We start from the raw sequence: 22,556 nt of genomic DNA, 5'->3' as shown, positions 1-22,556 counted from the left end.
TCAACTCTTCTATTTATTCCCCTTGCAAATAGTGGCCTGAGTTTCCATGACCTTTCTGTTCACATTCACAGCTAATTACTTCATTCTCTCAGTGTCCCAATTACACATCTTTTGAAGAGAAAATGTACTGACTCAATTTGGGTAAGATGCTGGGGTCATGTAAATCCAGATCCGTTTAGGCCAACTACTGCAGCACAGGGGAGGAGGCATTTCCAGAAAAGGCAACTGTGGGAGGGAATTTGTCCTTTATATAAATACATATTTTACATAAAATCCGTCAGTGCTTCAGTGACTCCTAACTTCTTTTGGGTTTTAGTTTCTTTTGAGAATTAGATGGAAGATACAGATCTTTCCACTTTAGAAATCTCATGATACACACCCAAAGTTTTGCATATAATTTCTTAAAACTTGACTTACATAATATAAAGTAAATCACCTTCTAGGGAGAAGCACTACTAATTATATCCAAATGACACTGAGCAATTAAAACTTAATCTTTGCAATAGAATTTGAAACTGCTAAGTACACCTACACAGCAGGTCCTGTGCTAGGCTCAGTAAGGGACAAAAAGTGGAATGAGGCAGGGTTTCTTCCCTCAAAATACTCACTTTCTGCTGAGTGTATGTGTAAACAGCTAGATTTAGTGCAAGACACCCTGCACTACAGCAACAATATGAACAGTGTGCTGTGGGAACTCAGAGAAAAGGATAATTCATTCTGAATAAAATATAATACTTCAAAAATTTGCATTCCTCTGCATGCAAGCTTATAGCAGATATCATCATCATTTAAGAAAACCTGGATAATCCAAGAAAGTTCTTCTGGCTACTGATGAATAGTACTATCCAAGCTTGTATTTCAACACTCCTTGTTTTACTATTTAATTTATGGGATCCATCACACAGTAATATGCCATGGTACAGAGAACATGGGAGTTTGTAATTGGACAGACTTGAGTTAACATCACCATCCTGTCACTCAATAGCTGTGGGTCCTTGGAAAAAGGACTCTATTTCTCTGAGCCTCAGTTTCTTTACCTATGAAACAGGAGATATAATACCAACACCTATTTTGAACTGCTTTTCAAAGAAACAAAGATAATATTTATAAAATACTTAGCACAGCCTTTGGAACCTTGTAGTTACCCCAGAATGGTAGTTATTATTTTATTTATATTTATAGTCAAGTATATAGACTCCCTGTCAGAAAATATTGCCAATTCACCATCTGTCAGTGGATGTTATGTGTTGCAATGATGCTGAACAGGTTTTAGTGGATGAAATCAGCCAATGAAAACTCTATGGATCACAATGATACAATCCACAACCAATCATGGGCATGGCACAGAACTGGGCAGCATTTTGTTCCATTGCACGGGGTCATCATGAGTCAGGGACCAACTCAGTGGCGGCTAAAAGTTAACAATACGGAAAAATTTGAAATAATACCTCCACTTGCACACTGATCAACCAACTATTGTTACAATAATGCTGTATAAAAAACCACCCTCAAAGCTCAATGGCTTACAGCATCAAGCATTTGTTTTCCCACTCATGGCTCTATAGGTTCACTGTGGTTCAGCTGATGTAGGTGGACTCAATTGAGAAGCTCTGCTTTAGGGTATAGTCAGTTAGTCTGGGCCCAGGATGTAGATTTGATTTAGGTCTGATTCACATTTTATTCTGGGGCCCAGGCTGAATGGGCAAAATCCAGAGCATTGACAATCACAGGGGAGCAAGAGAGCAAACCCAGCCATGCACACATGCTTCAGACCTCTGCTAACATCTCTTTGGCCAGAGCAAGTCAAAATTAAGAGAGGTAAAGTACAGTCAGTCTATGGGACCAATAATTTAATCTATTATAAAAAAATAAAAAAATAAAAAAACTCACTGCTGACTCATAGCCACCCTCTTTGGGTTTTCGAGGCAGTATCACTACGGTAGTAGATTGCCTCATCTTCCTTCCAAGGAGTGGCTGCAATATGATAAATTTAGTAATCAGAACTTTTGAACCCACTACTTTCTTTTCTCAAGATGAAAAAAAAAAAAAAGCAAAAAATAGACAAAGGCTGGTAGACTTGGATATGTAACTAAGTAATATGCTCACCTAGGTGTGAACCCTCAATTCTTGCCAGCTAATTCTAAACCCTATGGTAAGACTCAAGATAATATGCATCTTAGTTTTTTATTCTCATTGGTGAAACTGTAACAGGAAACAATGCATTTGTCTTTCAGTGAGTTCAACGCATGCCTACCCTACGCTGGCTCCGTATAGACCAGCAGGACAGCTCCTCTCTCCCCCTTTGCTGCTCTCAGTCTTTTTGAATTCCTGCTTCACCTGCATCGTGCAGATCAGTGCATTTCTCTTTGTGAAGCAGCAGCCCTGGTATTGTGAGGTCTACAGATACAGGTAAAGTTCAGTTTCTTGGTTTTCCTCTCAGAGATAATGGTACAACTTGGTTTGAACAAATATCCTAAAATTTTAATTAGCAATATGATAAATTTTGTCTCCACACTGCAAAAAAATCAAATGATAGGATAGGACACAGAACACAATTAATAGGTGGAGGGCTGGTGTAAGCCGGGTAAAGTGAGCTGGAAGAGAGATCTGTCACATTGGTTGTTTGAAGACTAGATCTAACTGGTGGTTGTGACTGAATGTATTATTTCTCTGGTGGTTTGGGCATTCATATGACTGAGGAAAAAGACTGACTCTTTTTCCATAGAGGGTCAGATAGTAAATATCTCAGGCTTTGAGGGCTAGATGCCCTCTGTTGTAACCACTTGATTCTGCTGTTTTAGCACAAAAGTAGCTAGATAATATGGAAACAGATGGGTGTGGCTGTGTTCCAATAAAACTTTATTCACCAAAACAGGTTAGATTTGGCCTGAGGGATGGTTTGCTGATAGAGGTATAACACACACACACACAAATACTCACTGCCGTTGAGTCGATTCGACTCATAGTGATCACTCCTTGGGTTTCTGAGGCGGTATCTCTATGGAAGTAGATTGCCCAATCATCCTTCCAAGGAGTGGCAGGTGGGTTTGAACTGCCAACCTTCTGGTTAGCAGTCAAATGCCTTAGGCACTATGCCACCAGAGCTTCCAATATAGAGGTATACCAAGAGATATTTATTTAAACTAGTTTGAGATTAAAAAAAAAATAGATGCTAAAATGGAAATGTTAGTTGATTAAGTTGGAACACTAGCAGTCCACTCAGTAGACTTAATTCTAATTCTGGCTTTGTTTCTATCAATAGAACTCCAGGCAAGTTTTTTCACCTACTTGGGCTTCAGTTTCTTAAACTATCAAGTAAGGGTGACATGATATGAAATACAGGTGTTCAAACTTTATTTTTTTCTGACAAAGCCTCCCATCCCTTTCCCTCTCCCTGCAAATAAAAAGTCAGGGACTGAGCTGCTCTTTCTGAAGTAGGGCATGTACAATTCCCTCCTTGCTCCATTGAGACCCTCAAGGCATTCAGAAACCAAAAGCAAACTCACTGCCATTGAGTTGATTCTAACTCATAGTGAACCCCATTGAGTTTCTGAGATGGTAAATCTTTACGGAAGTAGGTTGTCCCACCTTCCTTCTGCAGAGGGGCTGGTGGATTTGAACTGCCAACCTTCTGTTTAGCAGTCAGATGGCTTACGCACTGCACCACCACAGCTCCTTTCCCAGAGTCCCAAAAATCAGTGAGACACAGACTGGCAACTACTGGATGATGACTGACATTTACATCCAAAATTCAGTCATTCAAGTATTATTTGAGATATAGAATTCCTTTTCATTTCAAAACCAGAGTAGAGTAATGATTATATTCAAAGATATAAAATTCTGATTGAATCTAGGAGACAACACTGTGTAGCTTAAAGGGCAGTGGGCAATAAATAAGTTCTGAGGAGCCCTGAACTAGCTAGCCTCAAATTCCTTATCTTCCATGTAAATACATTGGGCTAGATATTCTTTGGTGTGAAAGTGTATAGTTCAGGCCATCTGAATATAAAGGCATCTGTCTACTCCCTTTGTACAAGAATGTTTTTGGACTACTGACTGCTTCGTTAATTTATTCAGAAAACATTAACTCAACTTCTACTTTATGCAACGTACATTTCTGGACCCTAAGGAGCCAAGGATACTGATACTGATATGCATTTGAGTTCACAGTTGGAAATTAATCTTCTCTATAAACAGGAGCTCTGGTGGCATAGTGCCTAAGGCATTTGACTGCTAACCAGAAGGCCGGTGGTTCAAACCCACCAGCCACTCCTCAGAAGGAAGGTTGGGCAATCTATTTCCATAGTGATACCACCTTGGAAACACAAGGAGAGGTTGCTATGAGTTGGATCTGACTCCACGGCAGTGCATTGCATTATGAACAGCTATGTGGGAGAAAGATATGGCAGTCTGCTTCTGTTAAGATTTACAGCCTTGGAAACCCTGTGGGCAGTTCTACTCTGTCCTATTGGGTCATTATGAGTTGGAATTGTCTCGAAGGCAATGAGTTTAGTTTTGGCATTAACAGTTAAGGTGTCAAGCTGAACAAGAAAGCTGATGGGAAACTAATTTGTAGGTTTTATTATTTTTTAAAAAAATGAACATTGCAAATAGCTCAGTCAGGACTGGGAAAGCCTATATTTGAAGCAGGTATTTTTTCTGAGCAAGTATTACATGGTTCTCACTGTGCTAGATGCTAAGAATTTGTTGTAAATTTGACTGTAACAAAAAACAAAATTCCCACATTTAAGGAACTCAGAATCACATCCTAGAGTCAGAAAATAAAACTATGTAAATTAATTAAAAAACAACAAACTCTATATGGCTATAGAAAGAATAATAGAAATTGCTAGTTCTGCTTGTCAGTGAAAGCAAAGACATTTCAGACCTGGTGATAATTGAAGGATGAATATTATTTCAGGCAAAGCACTGCAGACAGAGGGGATAGAATGTCTAACTCTGTAGGAATGCAAATTGTTGACATTTGGTGAAACCAGGAATAATCTTGTATGCTTAAAGTGTAAGATATATGAGAGGAGCGACAAGAGCCAAGACCAGGAAGGTAGATTCAGGCCAGAGTGTGAAGGGTCATCTGTGCAAGGCTGAGAAGTTTTAGTGTAATGTATTGGCAAAATAGAGTTGAACATACTTCCTAAGCAGGAAAGTATCATGTTTAGATCTTTCAGAAGACCCTTTAGCTGTGTAAGGAGAACTTATTATAATGGGGACTCAAATTAGGAGACTTGTGTGAAAGAGAAACACACTACACACACACACAGTTAATTTACTCTTTGAAATGAAAGGAACTCCACAGAAAATTGTCATCCAATCCCTTTTGAGATGGATCACTTGTCCTAAATGAGTTGCTGGACAAAGCACAATCTTGACTTCCCCTGAATTTCATTTTCGCTTTTCATTGCAAGAGGTGTTCAAAATACATCTTGGGAGTTAATGGCTGGAACTGTTTGAAAGTGGAGGTCTCATGGTAGTGATTAACTTTTTTTTTTTTTTTTTTCACCAATTGAATAAAAATGGACTAAAAAGTCTCATAAGAGCTGGTAATTCTTTTGCAGTGAGTGTTTTCTGGCCAACCAAGGTAATTTCTCAACAAATGTGAGTTTGGAAAGAAATACTGGAAATGCAACTCTGACTCCTGGTTCAATTTTAAGTTTTGAGAGCACCACATTGTGGCCCATCACCACCATCAACTGTATCACTGTCGCATTTATCTTTTCTAAGGGAAAGCCATTTCGAAAACCCATCTACACAAACTGTAAGTATAAGAAAGTTTAATTTTCTTTCTGATTACTTCTTGCCCTTTTCCGCCTGCCCCATAGTTGCAACTGACTGGTGAAGTGACTGGATGAGGGAGAAACAATTGCATTACTCAAAAACAATTATTGAATTTTAATGGTCATAGGTGGTAGAGCCCATAGGCAGAAACCTGTTCATTTGCAGATAAACACAGACATTAGAGAGTGGTCACATGAGTCCTGCCCTATTGTAAGTCATCAAGAATTATTTTAAACACATACACATATTTCATGATTTTTTAAATGCATTTTATTGAAATATAATTTATGTACAGTGAAATACACAAAACTAAAGTGACATGTGTCAATGCATTTTTTTTTTTTTTTTGCAGTGTTCCCCCCTCCCCTCCCACCCCTGGAAACCAACAAAGAAAGTTTCCCTTCATATATAAACCTTTCTTTGACCCTCCACAACAACAAACTAATACTATATTTGTCCTTCTGTGATTGACTTATTTCACTCAGCATAATGTCTGGCAAGTTCATCCATATATTGTGATGTATTGCAGACTCTACATTATTCTTTAGTACTGCATAGCATTCCATTATGTGTATGTACCATTGTTTGGTCATCCACTCTTCTGCTATCAATCTTAGAGATAAGTCCCTTGCCAGATATGTAATTATCAGCAAATATGAATTTGTTGCTGTCATTTTTGTTATGTGCTTTTTGTGGTGTTGATTTCTTTGTTCCATATAATTTTCTATGCTGAGCTCGTTTGGTTTATGAATTGTGTTATCACTTTCTTCATTGCTATTGTTTTAGTATTTGCTGAATATTTATGCTGGTCTTCTTTTTTGATGTGAAGTTTTATCATTTTTCTTTGAGGTTACCCTGTGGTTTATAGTTTTCTTCCCAAGTTTCGAACACTCCGTTCTATCTTGGAATTTGTCTTGACTTCCCTACCATCTAGAGGTTCTGCAATGACACAGTTCTTTACCTCTTTTTGGTTTGTAGTTGTCCTCATTTGTCAATTGATGTCTCTGGTTCCCTGTTTTCAATCTTGTAGGCTTATTTACTTTGGATACTTCCATAACTGCGTTGGTTTCTGGGTTATATCATCATGTATGTTAATGGTCAGTTGTTGGCTGTTGTTTCTTCTCTGTCCAAAGGACTCCCTTTAGCATCTCTTGTAAGGTTGGTCTGGTTTTAACAAATTCCCTTAATTTCTGATTATCTGGAAATGTCATATTTGAAGGACAGTTTTGCTGGGTACATAATTCTTGGTTGGAAATTTTTCTCCTTCAGTGTTTTATATATACCATCCCATTGTCTTCTCACCTGCATAGTTTCTGTAGAGGAATCCGAGCTTAGTCTTATTGGTTGCCCCTTGTAGGTATCTTTACGTTTTTCCCATGCTGCTTTCATAATTCTTTCTTTGTCTTTGGTTTTGGTAAGGTTGATGATGATATGTCTTGGTGATTTTCTTTTGAAGTCTATCCTGTTTGGGGTTCATTGGACTTCCTGAATGGATATATTCTCATTTTTCATCATACCAGGAATATTCTCTCCAAACAAATCTTTTGACAATTTTCTCTGTGGTTTTATGTTTCTCTTCCTGTTCTCGAATTCTGATTACACATAAGTTATTCCTTTTGATGGCATCCCACATGAACCTTAGGCTTTCTTCATTTTGTTTTGATCATTTTTCTGATTTATCCCTTTCCAAAGAAGTGTCTAGGTATTTGCCTTCAATCTCCCTAATTCTGTCTTCCTTTGATTCAATTCTCCTTGTACATTCAATGTTTTATCTATTTCTGAAAATTTAGTGTTAATCTTCTTGATTTCTGTGTGTAGATTTTGTATCATTTCTAATTTTTCATTTATTTTGTCATTTTGTTCTTGTATTGTCTTTTGAAATTGGTCTAGGGTTTTCCCTGTGTTGTCCTCAATCTGCCTCTCAATTTTTTGAAGACACCTAAATATAATTCAGGGAGTTCCAGTGCTGTGTCTTCCTCAGGGATGTGTTTTGGGTCCATATCCTCGTCCCTTGTTTCTCCTGCTTTATCTTGCATCTTTGTGTGGACTGTGATGCTCTGTTGTATCCAAGGCATTGTGATGTTTTTATGTTTATATTTAATTGGTGATTGTATGTCGGAGTGTCTTGCCCATGATTTTTGCTTTCTTTGTTTTGTTTGTATGTTTTCTACACAAGCAGGGTACTGTGCCATGCTTCTCTATTTGCTAGTGGGCAGCACTTATACACTCACCACCTGTCTCCTTTTCTGTTGTCAGCCTCCTGTATGTGCCTGCCGACCTTGGCAAACAGAGCTTATTTTTAGGGCCTTGGAATCCGAATAAGGATGCTGTCACTTTAAAATCCAAAATGGTTGCCACTTGTAAAGATTCAAAATGACTGCACCCTCGGTTACTTTAAATATCCAAAATGGCTGACACTTACAAACAATCAAAATTGCTGTGCCCTCAGTCACTTTAAATGTCAAATATGGCTGTCCTCTCTGTCACTTTAAATATCCAAAATGGCTGTCATGTGTAAACAATCAAAATGGCTGCACCCTCCAGACAGCGGAAAGTCAACAGCACAGGTTGTCTCCCACCTTGCTGTTTCCATTCCTAGTCATAGGCCACCAGTGCAGTTGTCCCTGCAGCCCTTGGTGACCAGGGCTGATCTTTTTTAGGTCAATTCTCAGGTCCCAACACCACTTGCAACTATTCAGACTGTTGGTCCCATTGGAGTAGCTGATAGTCTGCATCTCTGACCATCTCTGTACTCATTATTTTCATTCAAGTTTTTCCACTAGTTGGTGCCTAATCCACTTCTGTATATTTCCTTTAAAAGCTCAGGGTTCCAGGATTAATTCTGTATCTCTGTCAATTGTTTTTTCTTTTCTTTGTTGAAGAGGGTCTGTGTTGCTTGTCTGCCTATTCCTCCATCTTACTGGAAGTCCTCATGATATTTTTTAAAAGGCTTTCTCATCAACTCAAATACAAGTTGACCTCTTAATAGCTTTATAACATTGGGCAAGTTGCTTTAGCCATTTTACGCCCCTAGTTCCTCTTCTGTAAAATAAAAGTATAGCATACTTACAAGACATGTGGAGAGAATTGAATGAATTATTTTATATAAAAGGCATATCACTTATAGTAGGTGATCCCAAGGCTTTATTTACTTCCCTCAACATATTGCTCTAAGTAGATTTTCATAAAATTTTAAACAAACAAAAAATCAAATGTTTTTGAAGTTACTATTAAGACCCTCAAGCCAGAGAAGTCCTATCATTATTGACCACACAAGGACAATTTTGAGAATGAAAAGAGGAACTACTTCTGTAGTGATACCACCTCGGAAACCCAAGGAAGGGTCACTAGGAGTCAGGTCCGACTTGATGGCACATAACAACAACAACAATAAAATATTCTATTGGAAATATGGTATTAAATATTAGTTCAAGGTAGGCTATATTACATAAAGAAAATACCCTTCTATTTCTAGTTAATCAAGAATATTTTTCAAAATCAAGAATAGGAGATGTATTTCATCAAATGTCTTTCCATCATCTACTAAGATGATTATACTCTTTTGGTTCTTTGACCTACTGCTACACTGTATCATATTAATAACAAATTTTTAACTATGAAAACAACCTTGTATTCTTGAGCAAATCTACTTATTTGTGGTGAATTATACCCAACTGATTTTTATAGTTTATAGCATCTATTTTTCATGATTGGTCTAAAGTTTTTTGTGTAGTGTTTTGTTAGATTTGCATGTTAGATTGACTTTTGACTTTTTTTTCCCCCCAACTTGGAATAAGCTTTTATAGATATGAATTCTTTATTCCCTAAGAACTTGCAAGAATCCATTAGTAAAGACATCTCATTCAAATCCTTCCTTTGAAAGAATAATACTTTAATGACTGATTTAGGTTATCCTCTTTAAACTGTTTTTTAAAAACTAATGTATGATTTTGCCCAGAGAATTCTATTTCATTGTGATTGTCAAACATTAGCTTAGAGTATTGGATAATGCTTTCTTTAAATTGTTAGTGCCCTCAGCAACTCTTTTAATATCTTCTTATTCTAATTTTGTTCATATGTATTATTTTTCATTTATTTTTACTGTAAATTTATTTATTTTTATCAGTTTTCTTTACAGAGCCAGTTCTCAAATTTAATGATTTTTTGTGCTTTCATTTCCTAATTTATTAATTTTTGTTTAAGCTATTGTTTCTTTCTTCTTACTTTTTAAAAAAATATATTTATTTATTTATACATATATATTTTTTTTAACAGGGTCACATTTTAATTCTTGAATTTTACAGTTCAGCATTAATATCACCACATGTATACAAATGGTGTAAAACAAGTACAGTGGTATTTTAATACAAAATAAACATCTGTTTTATGGAAAAACTATACTTCATATCTATGCAGACAGCCCATCTTTTCCAAACAATAGCCAAAATTAAAATTAACTACAAAATCTCCAAAACAGGGTAAACTGCTTCAGTTTAAACTATTCCAGGAAAAACGGACCCATAACACATTACAAGGGTGATCTAAAAGATTATTTTTAATGTCTGAGTTGACATTAATTCTTATATTTTCTTTCATTCATATGAAATTAGAAAAGCATTGGCAGTTATTAATATATAGTTTGGGTTATATTATGACTTAATGCTTCTTTGACCCAATTGTTTCCAAAGTCATTATTTTTTGTTTTATTTTGTTCCATGACATTGACTGAAGTACCCATGATATAACAGCTCTCTTCCCATTTCCTCCCTCTGGTTATTTTTTAACTTTTGTGAGGAGGGAAGTTTTGTTTGTTTACATTCTTCAACTACTATTTTTTTCTCAATGTTCTACAAATACCAGCTTGACTTCCTTTTTGCTTCAACAGACTTTTGTTTTTAATTTATAAGTTAGGAGGGATTTTTCATTTAAACTTGGTTAATAATTTCTAGTTTTACTGTCATAATTAGAGAATCCATCCTGTAAAATTTCTGCTAGGGATGATTTACTGCAATTTTATACATCATATAGTATAAATTTTAAACCATTTTTCTAAATAAATCACAGATAATAGAAAAGTAGGTCTAGTTCCTATTCCTGACTTAGAAATGTACATTTAATATATTCATCCAGTCACAGTGATTACATTATTCAAATTAACTTTGTTCTTGCCCCACTTTTTTTGTATACCAAAAACCAAACTCACTGCCATCAATTCAGATTTGACCCATAGCGATGCCTCCTGGGTTTCCAAGGCAGTATGACTACGGACATATGTTGCCCAGCCTTCCTTCCGTGGAGTGGCTGGTGAGTTTGAACCACCAGCCTTCTGGTTAGCAGTCAAATGCCTTAGGCATTATGCCACCAGAGCTCCCCATTATTGTATAGCTGGTCTATTAAAGCTTTTGAGAACACATGAAAAAATCTACTTCTAATTTTATATTTACTATAAACTTCTTGAATATCTTAATAATTTTTACAAATTTTGTTACAGTGTTTGGTAATGCCTTTGGCTTTACTCACAACAAATCAAGTCACTGTCTGTTTTAAAGTTAATTTCTTATACTCCTTTATATTTTTTATTATTTAAATACATTTTACAAGGAGGAAATATGCCATTGGCCAGCAATCTAGTTTCAACAGTAGCTGCAAAGTTCCCTTGTATAAAAGCTAGATTACTGTAGTTAAACCATAATGATTTAACAAAGCTTATACATAAGCTCAAACTCCTGTGTCAAACATTGTCAATAATTTTAAGTGAAAAAGTTTTATAAACAAGCATTCTAACAAATTAATCATATTGTTGTTGTTGTTGTTGTTGTGTGCCGTCGAGTCAAGTATCTGTTTTCCATACAATTTAAATCTATACTTTTTCTATGTCTGATCATTGTAAAGTTGAGTCTGTCAGAGGCTGTTAAGAAGGGTAAAATCTTTCCTGTTACACTAAAATAAAATTGCTTGTTTGTTTTAATAGTAGTTTCAAGGACTGTTGACACCAGAGCTCCTTGTAATCTTGATAATATATACTTACTATATGATTAATTGGAGCTCTGGTAGCATAGTGGCTAAGGCACTTGACTGCTAACCAGAAGGCTGGCGGTTCAAACCCACCAGCCACTCCTCGGAAGGAAGGTTGGGCAATCACTCTGGTGTCAACAGTCCTTGAAACTACTATTAAAACAAACAAGCAATTTTATTTTAGTGTAACAGGAAAGATTTTACCCTTCTTAACAGCCTCTGACAGACTCAACTTTACAATGATCAGACATAGAAAAAGTATAGATTTAAATTGTATGGAAAACAGATACTTGAATAGTCACTAAATCTTTCCTTATCTGAAAATAGTCTGTAATGGCCTGCATAGAACTTGTTTCCCCAAATCACCTATGTCACCATGGCCCTTCTTGTTTGTTTCCTCATCGATGGTGGTTAACTGAGGAGAACAACATGCACTCCAGTTTTTCATGACACATCTCAATTAGAGCTGAATTAAAGAAGAGGGCCTTTTAACTTTGTGACCTCACTGCTCATCTGTGCCCTGGCCTTGCCTGCTTTTCAGATCATTAGTCTGAGCACAGATAATGTGTACAGCACTCAGCCCAGCTAACAGTGAGTATCAGGCCTTCATCAAGATGCACATTAACAGCATCCTCTTCTTTCCTAGTCTCTGGGTCCCTGGAACTCAGAAACAAGAAAGTAAATTAAAAATATGCACAGACATATCCTAGGTTCTTCTTTGCATCAAACTACCCACATTGCTTTATTTTGGAAACTTCACTTCTCACTTTTCTTCTCTCTGCTTCACACCACTCCCAAGCGAGCGTGGCTGTTCTCCTTGAGAAATGTCTGCTGCCTCTAACCAGTTGTCATGGAATCAATCCTGACTCATGATGGCCCCATAAGTGTCAGAGTGCACCTGTGTCCCATAGAGTTTTCAATGGCTAATTTTTCAAAAGTTTATCTCCTGTTCTTTCTTCTGAGGTGTCGCTTTGTTGTTGTTGCTGTTAGGTGCCGTCGAGTTGTGTCCAACTCATAGCAACTCTATGCACAGCAGAATGAAACATTGCCCAGTTCCATGTCAGCTCCATGATCCTTGCTATATTGAGCCCATTGTCACAGCCACCGTGTCAATCCATCTCATTGAGGGCCTTCCCCTCTTTTGTCAACCCTCCACCTTACCAAGCATGACATCCTTCTCCAGGGAATAGTCCCTTCTGACAACATGACCAAAGTAGGTAAGACAGAGTCTGGCCATTCTTGCTTCCAAGGAGCATTGTGGCTGCACTTCCTCCAGGACAGATCTGTTAGTTCTTTTAGCAGTCCATGGTACTTTCAGCATTCTTCACCAGCACCACAACACAAAAGCATCAATTCTTCTTTGGTCTTCCTTATTCATCGTCCAGCTCTCACATGTATATGAGGCAATTGAAAATATGGCTTGTGTCAGGCAAATCTTAGTCCTCAGGAAACATCCTTGCTCCTCAGCACTTGAAAGAGGTCCCTGGCAGCCAACTTGCCCAGTGCTATATGTCGTCTAATGTCCCGACTGCTGCTTCCACTGGCATCGATTGTAGGACCAAGTAATGTGAAGTCTTTGACAACTTCAATCTTTTCTCCATTTATTGTGATGCTGCTTAAGGTCCAGTTGTGAGGATTTTGTTTTTTATGTTGAGATGTAATCCATACTGCTTGGAAGGAAGATGGGACAATCTACTTCCATAGTGATACTGCCTCGGAAACCCAAGGAGGAGTCGCTATGAGTCGGGTCCGACTCCACGGCACATAACAACAACAACAATCCATACTGCAGACTGTATTCTTCATACTTCATTAGTAAGTGCCTCAAGTCATCCTCACTTTCAGCAAGCAAAGTTGTGTCATCAGCATATCACAGGTATCAATGATTCTTCCTCCAATCTTGATGCCACATTCTTCTTAATATAGTCCAGCTTCTTGGATTATTTGCTCCACACACAGATTAAATAAGTACGGTGAAAGGATACAACCCTGATGCACTCCCTTCCTGATTTTAAACCATTCAGTGTCTCCTTGTTCTGCTTGAACAACAGCCCCCTGGTCAATGTATAGGTTCCTCATGAGCACAATCAAGTGTTCTGGAATTCTCATTCTTCTCAATGCCATCCACAATTTGTTATGATCTACATAATCAAATGCTTTAGCATAGTCAATAAAATACAAGTAAACATCTTTCTGGTATTCTTTGCTTTGAGCCAGGATCCATCTGACAGAAGCTATGATATCCTTCGTTCCATGTCCTCTTCTGAATCCAGCTTGCATTTCTGGAAGTTCTCTGTCAATATACTGCTGAAACTGCTTTTTTTTTTTATTATCTTCAGTAAGATCTAACTTGTATGCAATATTAATGATATTGTTTGATAATTTCCACATTCTGTGAGATCATCTTTCTTTGGAATGGGTACAAATATGGATCCCTTCCAGTCGGTTGGCCAGGTAGCTGTTTTCCAAATATCTTGGCATAACTGAGTGACTCGACGGCACTTAACAACAACAACACAACAACTGAGTGAGTGCCTCCAGTGGGGCATCTGTTTGTTGAAACATCTCAATGGGTATTCTGTCAATTCCTGGAGCCTTGTTCTTTGCCAGTTCCGTCAGTGCAGCTTCGACTTCTTCCTTCAATACTATTGGTTCTTGATCATACGCCACCTCCTGAAATGGATGAACATCAACCAGTTCTTTTTGGTACAGTGACTCTGTGTATTCCTTCCATCTTCTTTGGATGCTTCCTGCATCTTTCGATATTTTGCCCATTGAATCTTTCAATGTTGCAACTTGAGGCTAATTTTTTTCCATCAGTTCTTTCAGCTTGAGAAATGCCAAGTGTGTTCTTCCCTTTTGGTTTTCTAACTCCAAGTTTTTGCACATTTCATTATAGTAATTGGCTTTGTCTGCTCGAGCTGCTCTTTGAAATCTGTTCAGCTCTTTTATTTTGTCATTTCTTCCATTTGCTTTAGCTACTGTCTGCTCAAGGGCAAGGCTCAGACTCTATTCTGTCATCCATTTTGGTCTTTTCTTCCCTTCTCATCTTTTTAGTGACCTCTTGCTTTCTTCCTGAATGATGTTCTTGATGTAATCCCACAATTCTTCTAGTTTTCGGTCATTGGTGTTCAATACATCAAATCTATTCTTTATATGGTCTCTAAATTTGGGAGGGATATATTCATGATCATATTTTGGCTCTTGTGGACTAGTTTTAACTCTCTTCAACTTCAAGTTGAACTTGCATATGAGCAGTTGATGGTCTGTTCCACAATCAGCTCCTGGCCTGGTTTTGGCTGAAGATATTGAACTTTTCCATTGCCTCTTACAACAGATGTAGTCAATCTGATTCCTGTGTATTCCATCTGGAAAAATCCATGTGTATAGCCACCATTTGTGTTGTTGAAAAAAGGTACTTGCAATGAATAAGTCATTGGTCTTGCAAAATTCTATCATGCAATTTCCAGCATCGTTTCTGTCACCAAGGCCAAATTTTCTAACTACCAGTGATTCTTCTTTGTTTCCAACTTTTGCATTCCTGTCACCAGTGATAATTAACACATCCTGATTGCATGTGTGGTCAATTTCAGACTGCAGAAACTGATTAAAAATCTTCAATTTCCTCATCTTTGGTTTTGGTAGTTGGTCCATAAATTAGAATAATAGTTGTATTAATTGGTCTTCCTTGTAGGCATATGGATATTATCCTATCACTGACAGCGTTGTACTTCAGGATAGATCTTGAAACATCCTTTGTGATGATGAATGCCACGCTATTCCTCTTCAAATTGTCATTCCTGGTATAATAGATCACATGGTGGTCTGATTCAAAATGTCCAAAACCAGTCCATTTCAGCTCCCTAATGCCCAGGATATCAATCTTTATGTGCTCCATTTCATTTTTGACAACTTCCAATTTTCCTAGATTCATGCTTCATACATTCCATGTTCCAGTTATTAATGAATGTTTGCAGCTCTTTCTCCTCAATTTGAGTTATGCCACATCAGCAAATGGTCTTGAAAGCTTTACCTCATCCATATCATTAAGGCTGGTTCTACTCTGATGATGCAGCTCTTTCCTGGTCCTATTTTGAAAGCCCTCTGACCTAAGTGGCTTATCATCCTGCACTCTATGGGACAATGTTTCCAGGCTATTCATGAATTTGCCCAGTAATGTATCAGACAGTATTTCTCTGCTATTCATAAGATTTTCCCTGGACAATTCTTTGAGAAATGGATGGCCTCCCCCTTCTTCCTAGTCTGTCTCAGTCTGTAAGCTGTTGAAACCTGTGCACCGTGGGTACTCTACTGGGTTTGAGACACTGGCAGCACAGCCTCAAGCCTCACAGCAACATGCCATCACAGTAGGACAAACTGACAGAGAAGTTTGTCTCCCTTAGCTGTTCAAAACCTCTCTACCCTCCCTACCTTCCACTTACATAGATCTCTGCCTCTTTTCTGCAGCTTGGGAGGAAGCGTGGCCTCGGTCCCTTGTCTTACCTGGATCTTTGCCTCTGCTTCCTCACTCTGTCCTGGTCCCCACTCCCCCCACCCCCGGCTTTTTCTCTGCTTTCCCACCACTTAGGATGGCTGTGGCCTGGGTCCCTGGCCTTTCCTGGATCCCTGCCTCTGCTTCCTCACAGAGTGCCTCTAGGTGGACCCAAACTTCCAAACTTTGAGTAGCTGTTGAGAGCTTTAACCATTTGTACCACCCAGGAACTCCCTGATACCTCTAGTTGTATGCATAAGATGATACATGGATGAACATGAGGTTGACAATAAAACTCTGCTGGCTTCCAAAATAGAACCTGCTAAAGAGGAACAATTGCCTCAGATTTCTTGTTGGTTTAGACCAACACAGAACTGGGATGTCAGAAGACCATTAACATTGGACTAAATGAGATAGAGAGAGTATAAGAGACAACCTAGTTTATTGTTCTGATAACTCTTGAGGATTGTAAGAAGTATATATTAGATAGCAACCCTTATTAAGTATTACTGCTTTGTTTCACAGAGAGTTCTGGTGGTGTAGTGCCTAAGGCATTTGACTGCTAACCAGAAGTTTGGTCATTCAAAACCACCAGCCACTCCATGGAAGTAAGACTGGGCAATCTAATTCTGTGAAGATTTACCACCTTGGAAACCCAAAGGAGGTTGTTATGAGTTAGAATTGACTCTATGGCCATGAGTTTGGTTTTGGTTTATTAGCACATTGCATCCCTGGCAATTTAGCCCCCTTAAGTAAAGTGATTTGGGCAGGTTGGAAATATAGAACCCAGCAGATGGGTATCCTAGCTGCTCACTTACTCCTTTAATTTGGAGTCCCAGAGAACTAGATATAAACTCATTTTCAAGTGGGTATAGTTTGGCTGATACATACATTAAAAATGATGCAAAGTAGGGTGTGATATATATCAGACAAAATTATAAGGAAGGATTAAGGAGTCTTTAAAGAGAATCTGTTATTTGAATTCTGTTTTTCAAGTTAAGAAAAATTGGAACATGCTATGGCAGATAGGAAGAATACTGTCTAGAAGGAATATTATGTGAACAAAAGCACAGAAGCTGGGAAAAGTTGGGCCTTTGTGGAAGAAGCAGGTATTGTGGTTTAGCTTTACTATTGTACATAAGGGAGAACAGTCAGGGATCTGTGTGAAAAGACAATTAGGATCAGATTGTGGGATGTCTTGAATATCAATTGAAGAGCTGTATTATATTCTGGGAGCTCTGGTGGTGTAGTGCCTAAGGCATTTGACTGCTAACCAGAGGCTGGTGGTTCAAACCCACCAGCCCCTCCTCGGAAGGAATATTGGGCAATCTACTTCTGTAGATGCCTTTGGCACTGCACCACCAGAGGTCCTTAATGGACTCATACAATATTTGTCTTTTTGTGATTGACTTATTTCACTCAGGATAATGTCCTCCAACTTCATCCATTTTATGAGGTGATTCGCTGATTCTTCATTATTTGTTAATGTTGTATAGCATTCCATTGTGTGCAGGTATCATAGTTTGGTTATCCATTCATCTGTTGATAGGCACTTAGGTTGTTTCTGTGTCTTTGCTGTTGTAAATAGTGCTGCGATGAACATACATGTGCATTATCTATTTGTGTCCTGGGTCTAACCTCTTTAGGATATATTCCTAGTAATAGAATTGCTGGATCAAATGGTATTTTTATTTTTTAAAAAAACTTTTAAAGGAAGCACCATACTGTTTTCCACTGTGTTGTATCATTTTACAGTCCCACTGGCAGTGTACAAGAGTTCAAATCTGTCCCCACTCTCGTCAGCATTTGTTGTTTTCTGTCCTGTTGAACTTTGCTATTATTGCTGGAGTGAGATGATATCCATTTTTGTTTTGATTTGAGTCTCTCTAATGGCTAATGGGGAGCTCTGGTAGCATAGTGCCTAAGGCACTTGACTGCTAACTAAAGGGCTGGTGGTTCAAACCCACCAGCCACTACTCGGAAGGAAGATGGGGCAATCTACTTCTGTAGTGATACTGCCTCAGAAACCCAAGGAGGGGTCGCTATGAGTCGGGTCCAACTCGATGGCACATAACAACAACAACAATGGCTAATATTCATGAGCATTTCTTCATGTGGTTGTTGGCTATCTGAATATCTGTTCATAGCCTTTGTAAATTTTTTAATTGGATTGTGTGTTTTTTTGATGTTGAGATTTTGAAGTTTTCTATAAATTGCAGATAGTCCTTGTTAGATAGTCCTTGACAAATATTTTTTTTTTCCCAATCTGTAGGTTCTCTTTTTACTCTTTTGGAGAAGGCTTTTGACACACATAATTTAATTTTTAGAAATTCCCAGTCATCTAGTTTCTCTTCTGCTCTTTGTGAATTTTGAGTTATGCTTTATAGTTTATTTATCCCATTAGGGACCCTAAGTTTGTCCCTATTTTATCTTTGATGACCTTTATAGTTTTTGGGTTTTATGTTTAGGTCTTTGATCCATCTTGAATTCATTTTTGTGTGCGGTACAAGGTATGGATCTTGTTTCATTTTTCTGCAGATATCCAGTTTAGCCAACACCATTTGTTGAAGAGAGTATATTTTCCTCATTGAATGGATTTCAGCCCTTTGTAAAAGATCAGCTGTTCATAGGTGAATGGACCTATTTCTGGACTCTCAATTCTGTTCCACTGGTCTATTGTACCAATGGCATCCTGTTTTGACAACAGTGGCTGTATAGTAGGTTTGAGATCCAGAAGTGTGAGACCTCGTACTTTGTTTTTCTTCTTTGGTAGTGCTTTGCTTATCTATGTTCTATTTCCTTTCCATATAAAATTAGTGATTTTTTTCCATGTCCTTAAAGAATGCTGATGGGATTTGGATTGGGATTGCATTGAATCTATAGATTGCTTTGTGTAGTATTACCATTTCACAATCTTCAGTCTTCCTATCCATGAGGATGGGATAGTCTTCCATTTATGTAGGTCTCTTTCAGTTTCCTGTAGTAATGTTTTGTAGTTTTCTTTGTATAGATTTTTTGTGTTCCTGGTAAGATTTATTCCTAAATATTTTATCATGCTGGTAGGTATTGTAAATGCTATTGTTTTATTTCCTTTTCAGAGCTCTCTTAGTTGGTGTAGTGGAATCCAACTGATTTTTATATGTTGATTTTGTATCCTGTCACTTTACTAAACCTTTCAGGTGACCATTTAGAAGGGCTGGTCACTGTAGCATGTCGCTGCCCCCAGGAATCCTCAGTTGAGTTAACTCATGGAGGTTATTATAATGAATTTATTTAAAAATTCTATATTGAGCTTTCCAAAGCAAGATTTTAAGATACTACCTTTATCTTATAAGCACTAGAGCATATTTTACAACATATGAGGATATATAAAAACTTCTGAAGATGTATCATTATTTGCCCAACAGACATAACTGATTTTGCAATGTGTGCCAAATTTATGAAACATTCATTTAGTATTTAAAAATAATGTTTGGTGTTTCCTCAGATATCTTCTCATTTCTGCTGATATCTGCCTTGGGCCTCACAATTTTCATTTTGTTTTCTGATTTTCAAGATATATACCGTGGAATGGAGGTAAGTGGTAACCATTTGCACATTTGGAGTGACTCATAAGTGCAATAGAATCATATTTGCATTGTAATTTGCAAGTCATTTATTACCATACTTTCTCGAATTACTAAATGTTATGAGGTTATTCCCATTTACTTTTGTTGTTGTAAACCGTAGTCGATTATGATGCATATTGACCCTATATGACAGAGTATTATTGCCTGAGAGGGCTTGCTAGTCTATAATCTTTATAGGAGCAGAGCATCAGGTCTTTTCTCACATGGAGCCACCAGTGGGTTTGAACCTTTGTCCTGTCAGTTAGCAATCAAGAACTTAACCATTGCACCACCAGTGCTCTTTTTGCTAGAAGGGCAAATAACATTTCAAGATCTCACATATGCCAGCCTCTGATTATTTCATATATTTTTAGTACAGCACTATCAATTAATTGGTTTCATTTATCCTGTTTACACCTGATACATCACGCTTGGATTCTTTATTCTACCATCTTCTACTAGCATAATAAAATTAATGCATCAATATAATAAATTCTCTAAGCCTAGATTACTTGTATAGTAGAAATTCTTCATGATGTAGTTGTCAGAGAAAAGAAAAGGCAGACTTCTAGGGCAGTCATCTTGTGTCTGTCAGATATTAAGGGTAGGGAGTTTTATTTCAGGGGACATCATCTGATCCAGGGTGCATAGGGTTGAAATTAAATCCATCAAGAGGTTTAGAACCCATTCCTGAACCCCTCATTATGGGAAAAGAAAAGAAAGAATTGGGTCCTGACCTCTAAGCCATAGATTTGTTACCAAAATAAGCCATGCCAAAGTGAAAGGATGAAATGGCCAGTTAAGGGCATTCCTGCTTAAAGGTGGTATGCAGATAGAGAGAAATGGAGAAGGCATAGGAAGTAGAAGCCCCCCGGGTGGCCTGAGATATCCTGGGAGGCTTCAGGAACCTGAAGGATAGGCCGGATTTGACTACATAGGAGGTGAGAGCATTCCCACACAGACAATCTACACACAAGTAGAGAGGGCTAGAAGTATCTTTTTTGTCTTAGAAATTCTTTGCCTTTGGTAAAAGAATGTAGGGCAGCAGAGACAAATATTAAAAGCAAAGTTTTTTTCACAGACCTAAAAGATTTTTTAAAACATAAGTTGTATGCTGGAGTGTGAGGAACAAAAATGCAACATAAAGGAAGGGATGGACTGACAAAGGCATCCAGTGGAGTTTAGACTCCAACAGGGAGTCACTGAAGATATTTGAGCAGGCTTTTCAACAGATCATTTAAGGCAAATTAATTAGATGGTGGCAGGAAGTCTATAGGTGAGAGCAGAGAGGCTGTGGAGAGAGAAGCAGTTAGGAAATGAAAACCTAAACCATTCATTCATTTATCAAACATTATGGAGCTCCAGAGTGTACTTAATGTGCTTGGCACTTAGGTTACTGTCTCAGAGTTCCCTAGAGAAACAGAACCGGTAGTGTGTGTGTGTGTGTGTGTGTGTGTGCATAGAAAGAGAAAGAGAGAGCTTTACTTTAAGGGATTGGTTTATGGGGGCTGGTAAGTCAAATGTTTTAAGTCAGGCAGCAGGCTGGAGACTCCTGCAGGCTTGCATCCCAAGACACTTAGGTCAGGTGACAGAAAGGGTGAAGAGTGAGAGCAAATTCAGCCAAAATAGCTATTTATTGTCTGCAGGCAGAACATACCCTAAGGAAACTCCCTTTTCAACTGCTTGACTACATTACATTAGATCACATTATGGAAAGTAATTATATCATTACATTGCATTAGGGAACAGCAACTAGACAAATATTTGGCCAATACACTGGGAACCATGGCCTAGCAAAGTCAACATACAAAATTAACTATCATTATTACACCTGGCATCACCATGAGTTGGAATCGACTCTCCAGCAGCCAACAACTACACCATCACAAAGATGACTTAAATGCTATCACTGCTCTCAAATAGTTCAGAAGATAGTAGGGAAGACAATCACATAAGCAAATACCATCAGCATGACAAGTGTCTGCCAGGCCAAGGGATGAAGAAAAGCCCTCCTGGATGAGGGCGATGACAGTGATGAGGGAAAGAACCAGGCTGTCTACTATAATGTGACCCACTACCATATCTTACCACAGCTCCAATGATGGACTCAATCATAGCAAGGATTGTGAGGATGGTGCAGGACTGGGCAGTGTTTTGTTCTGTTGTACATAGGGTTGCTATGATTTGGAGCCAACACTTTGACACCTAACAACAACCGTATCTTACACTCCCATATGCCCTGTCCCCAAAAAATTCTTCCACCCAGTCTACTCTATTTTACAACTCTGATAAAGGCTGCCCTACTTGGGGAAAGAGATGACAAAGCATTACTCTTAAATAACCCATATCAGAATAGAGATGAGTATCAAAGGTGTTGTTGTTGTTGTTGTTGTTATGTGCCGTCGAATCGTTTCCAACTCATAGAGACCCCATGCACAGCAGAACGAAACACTGCCAGATCCTGTGCCAGCCCCACAATCCCTGCTATACTTGACCCTATCATCGCAGCCACCGTGTCAATCCATCTCGTTGAAGGCCTCCCCCTCTTTTGTCGACCCTCCACCCTACCAAGCATGACATCCTTCTCCAGGGAATGGTCCCTTCTTACAACATGACCAAAATAGGTGAGATGAAGTCTGGCCATTCTT

The 22,556-nt window shown here is 38.1% G+C and overlaps 1 protein-coding gene across 1 annotated transcript in view; it reads left to right on the top strand.

The window, feature by feature from the left end:
• ATP13A5 (ATPase 13A5) overlaps window positions 1-22,556 on the top strand; it is a 201,616-nt gene that overhangs the window by 174,157 nt on the left and 4,903 nt on the right. Inside the window, exons 26-28 of the mRNA XM_007948018.1 lie at window positions 2,235-2,409; window positions 5,574-5,773; window positions 19,788-19,876. Of these exons, the coding sequence (XP_007946209.1) occupies window positions 2,235-2,409; window positions 5,574-5,773; window positions 19,788-19,876 (464 nt within the window). The remainder of the gene's footprint in view (window positions 1-2,234; window positions 2,410-5,573; window positions 5,774-19,787; window positions 19,877-22,556) is intronic.

This window comes from Orycteropus afer, unplaced genomic scaffold (genome assembly GCF_000298275.1).
Source record: "Orycteropus afer afer isolate SDZICR_OR568_19922 unplaced genomic scaffold, OryAfe1.0 scaffold00198, whole genome shotgun sequence".
Lineage (NCBI taxonomy): Eukaryota > Metazoa > Chordata > Mammalia > Tubulidentata > Orycteropodidae > Orycteropus > Orycteropus afer.
This window is presented reverse-complemented; position numbering and strand designations above follow the sequence as displayed.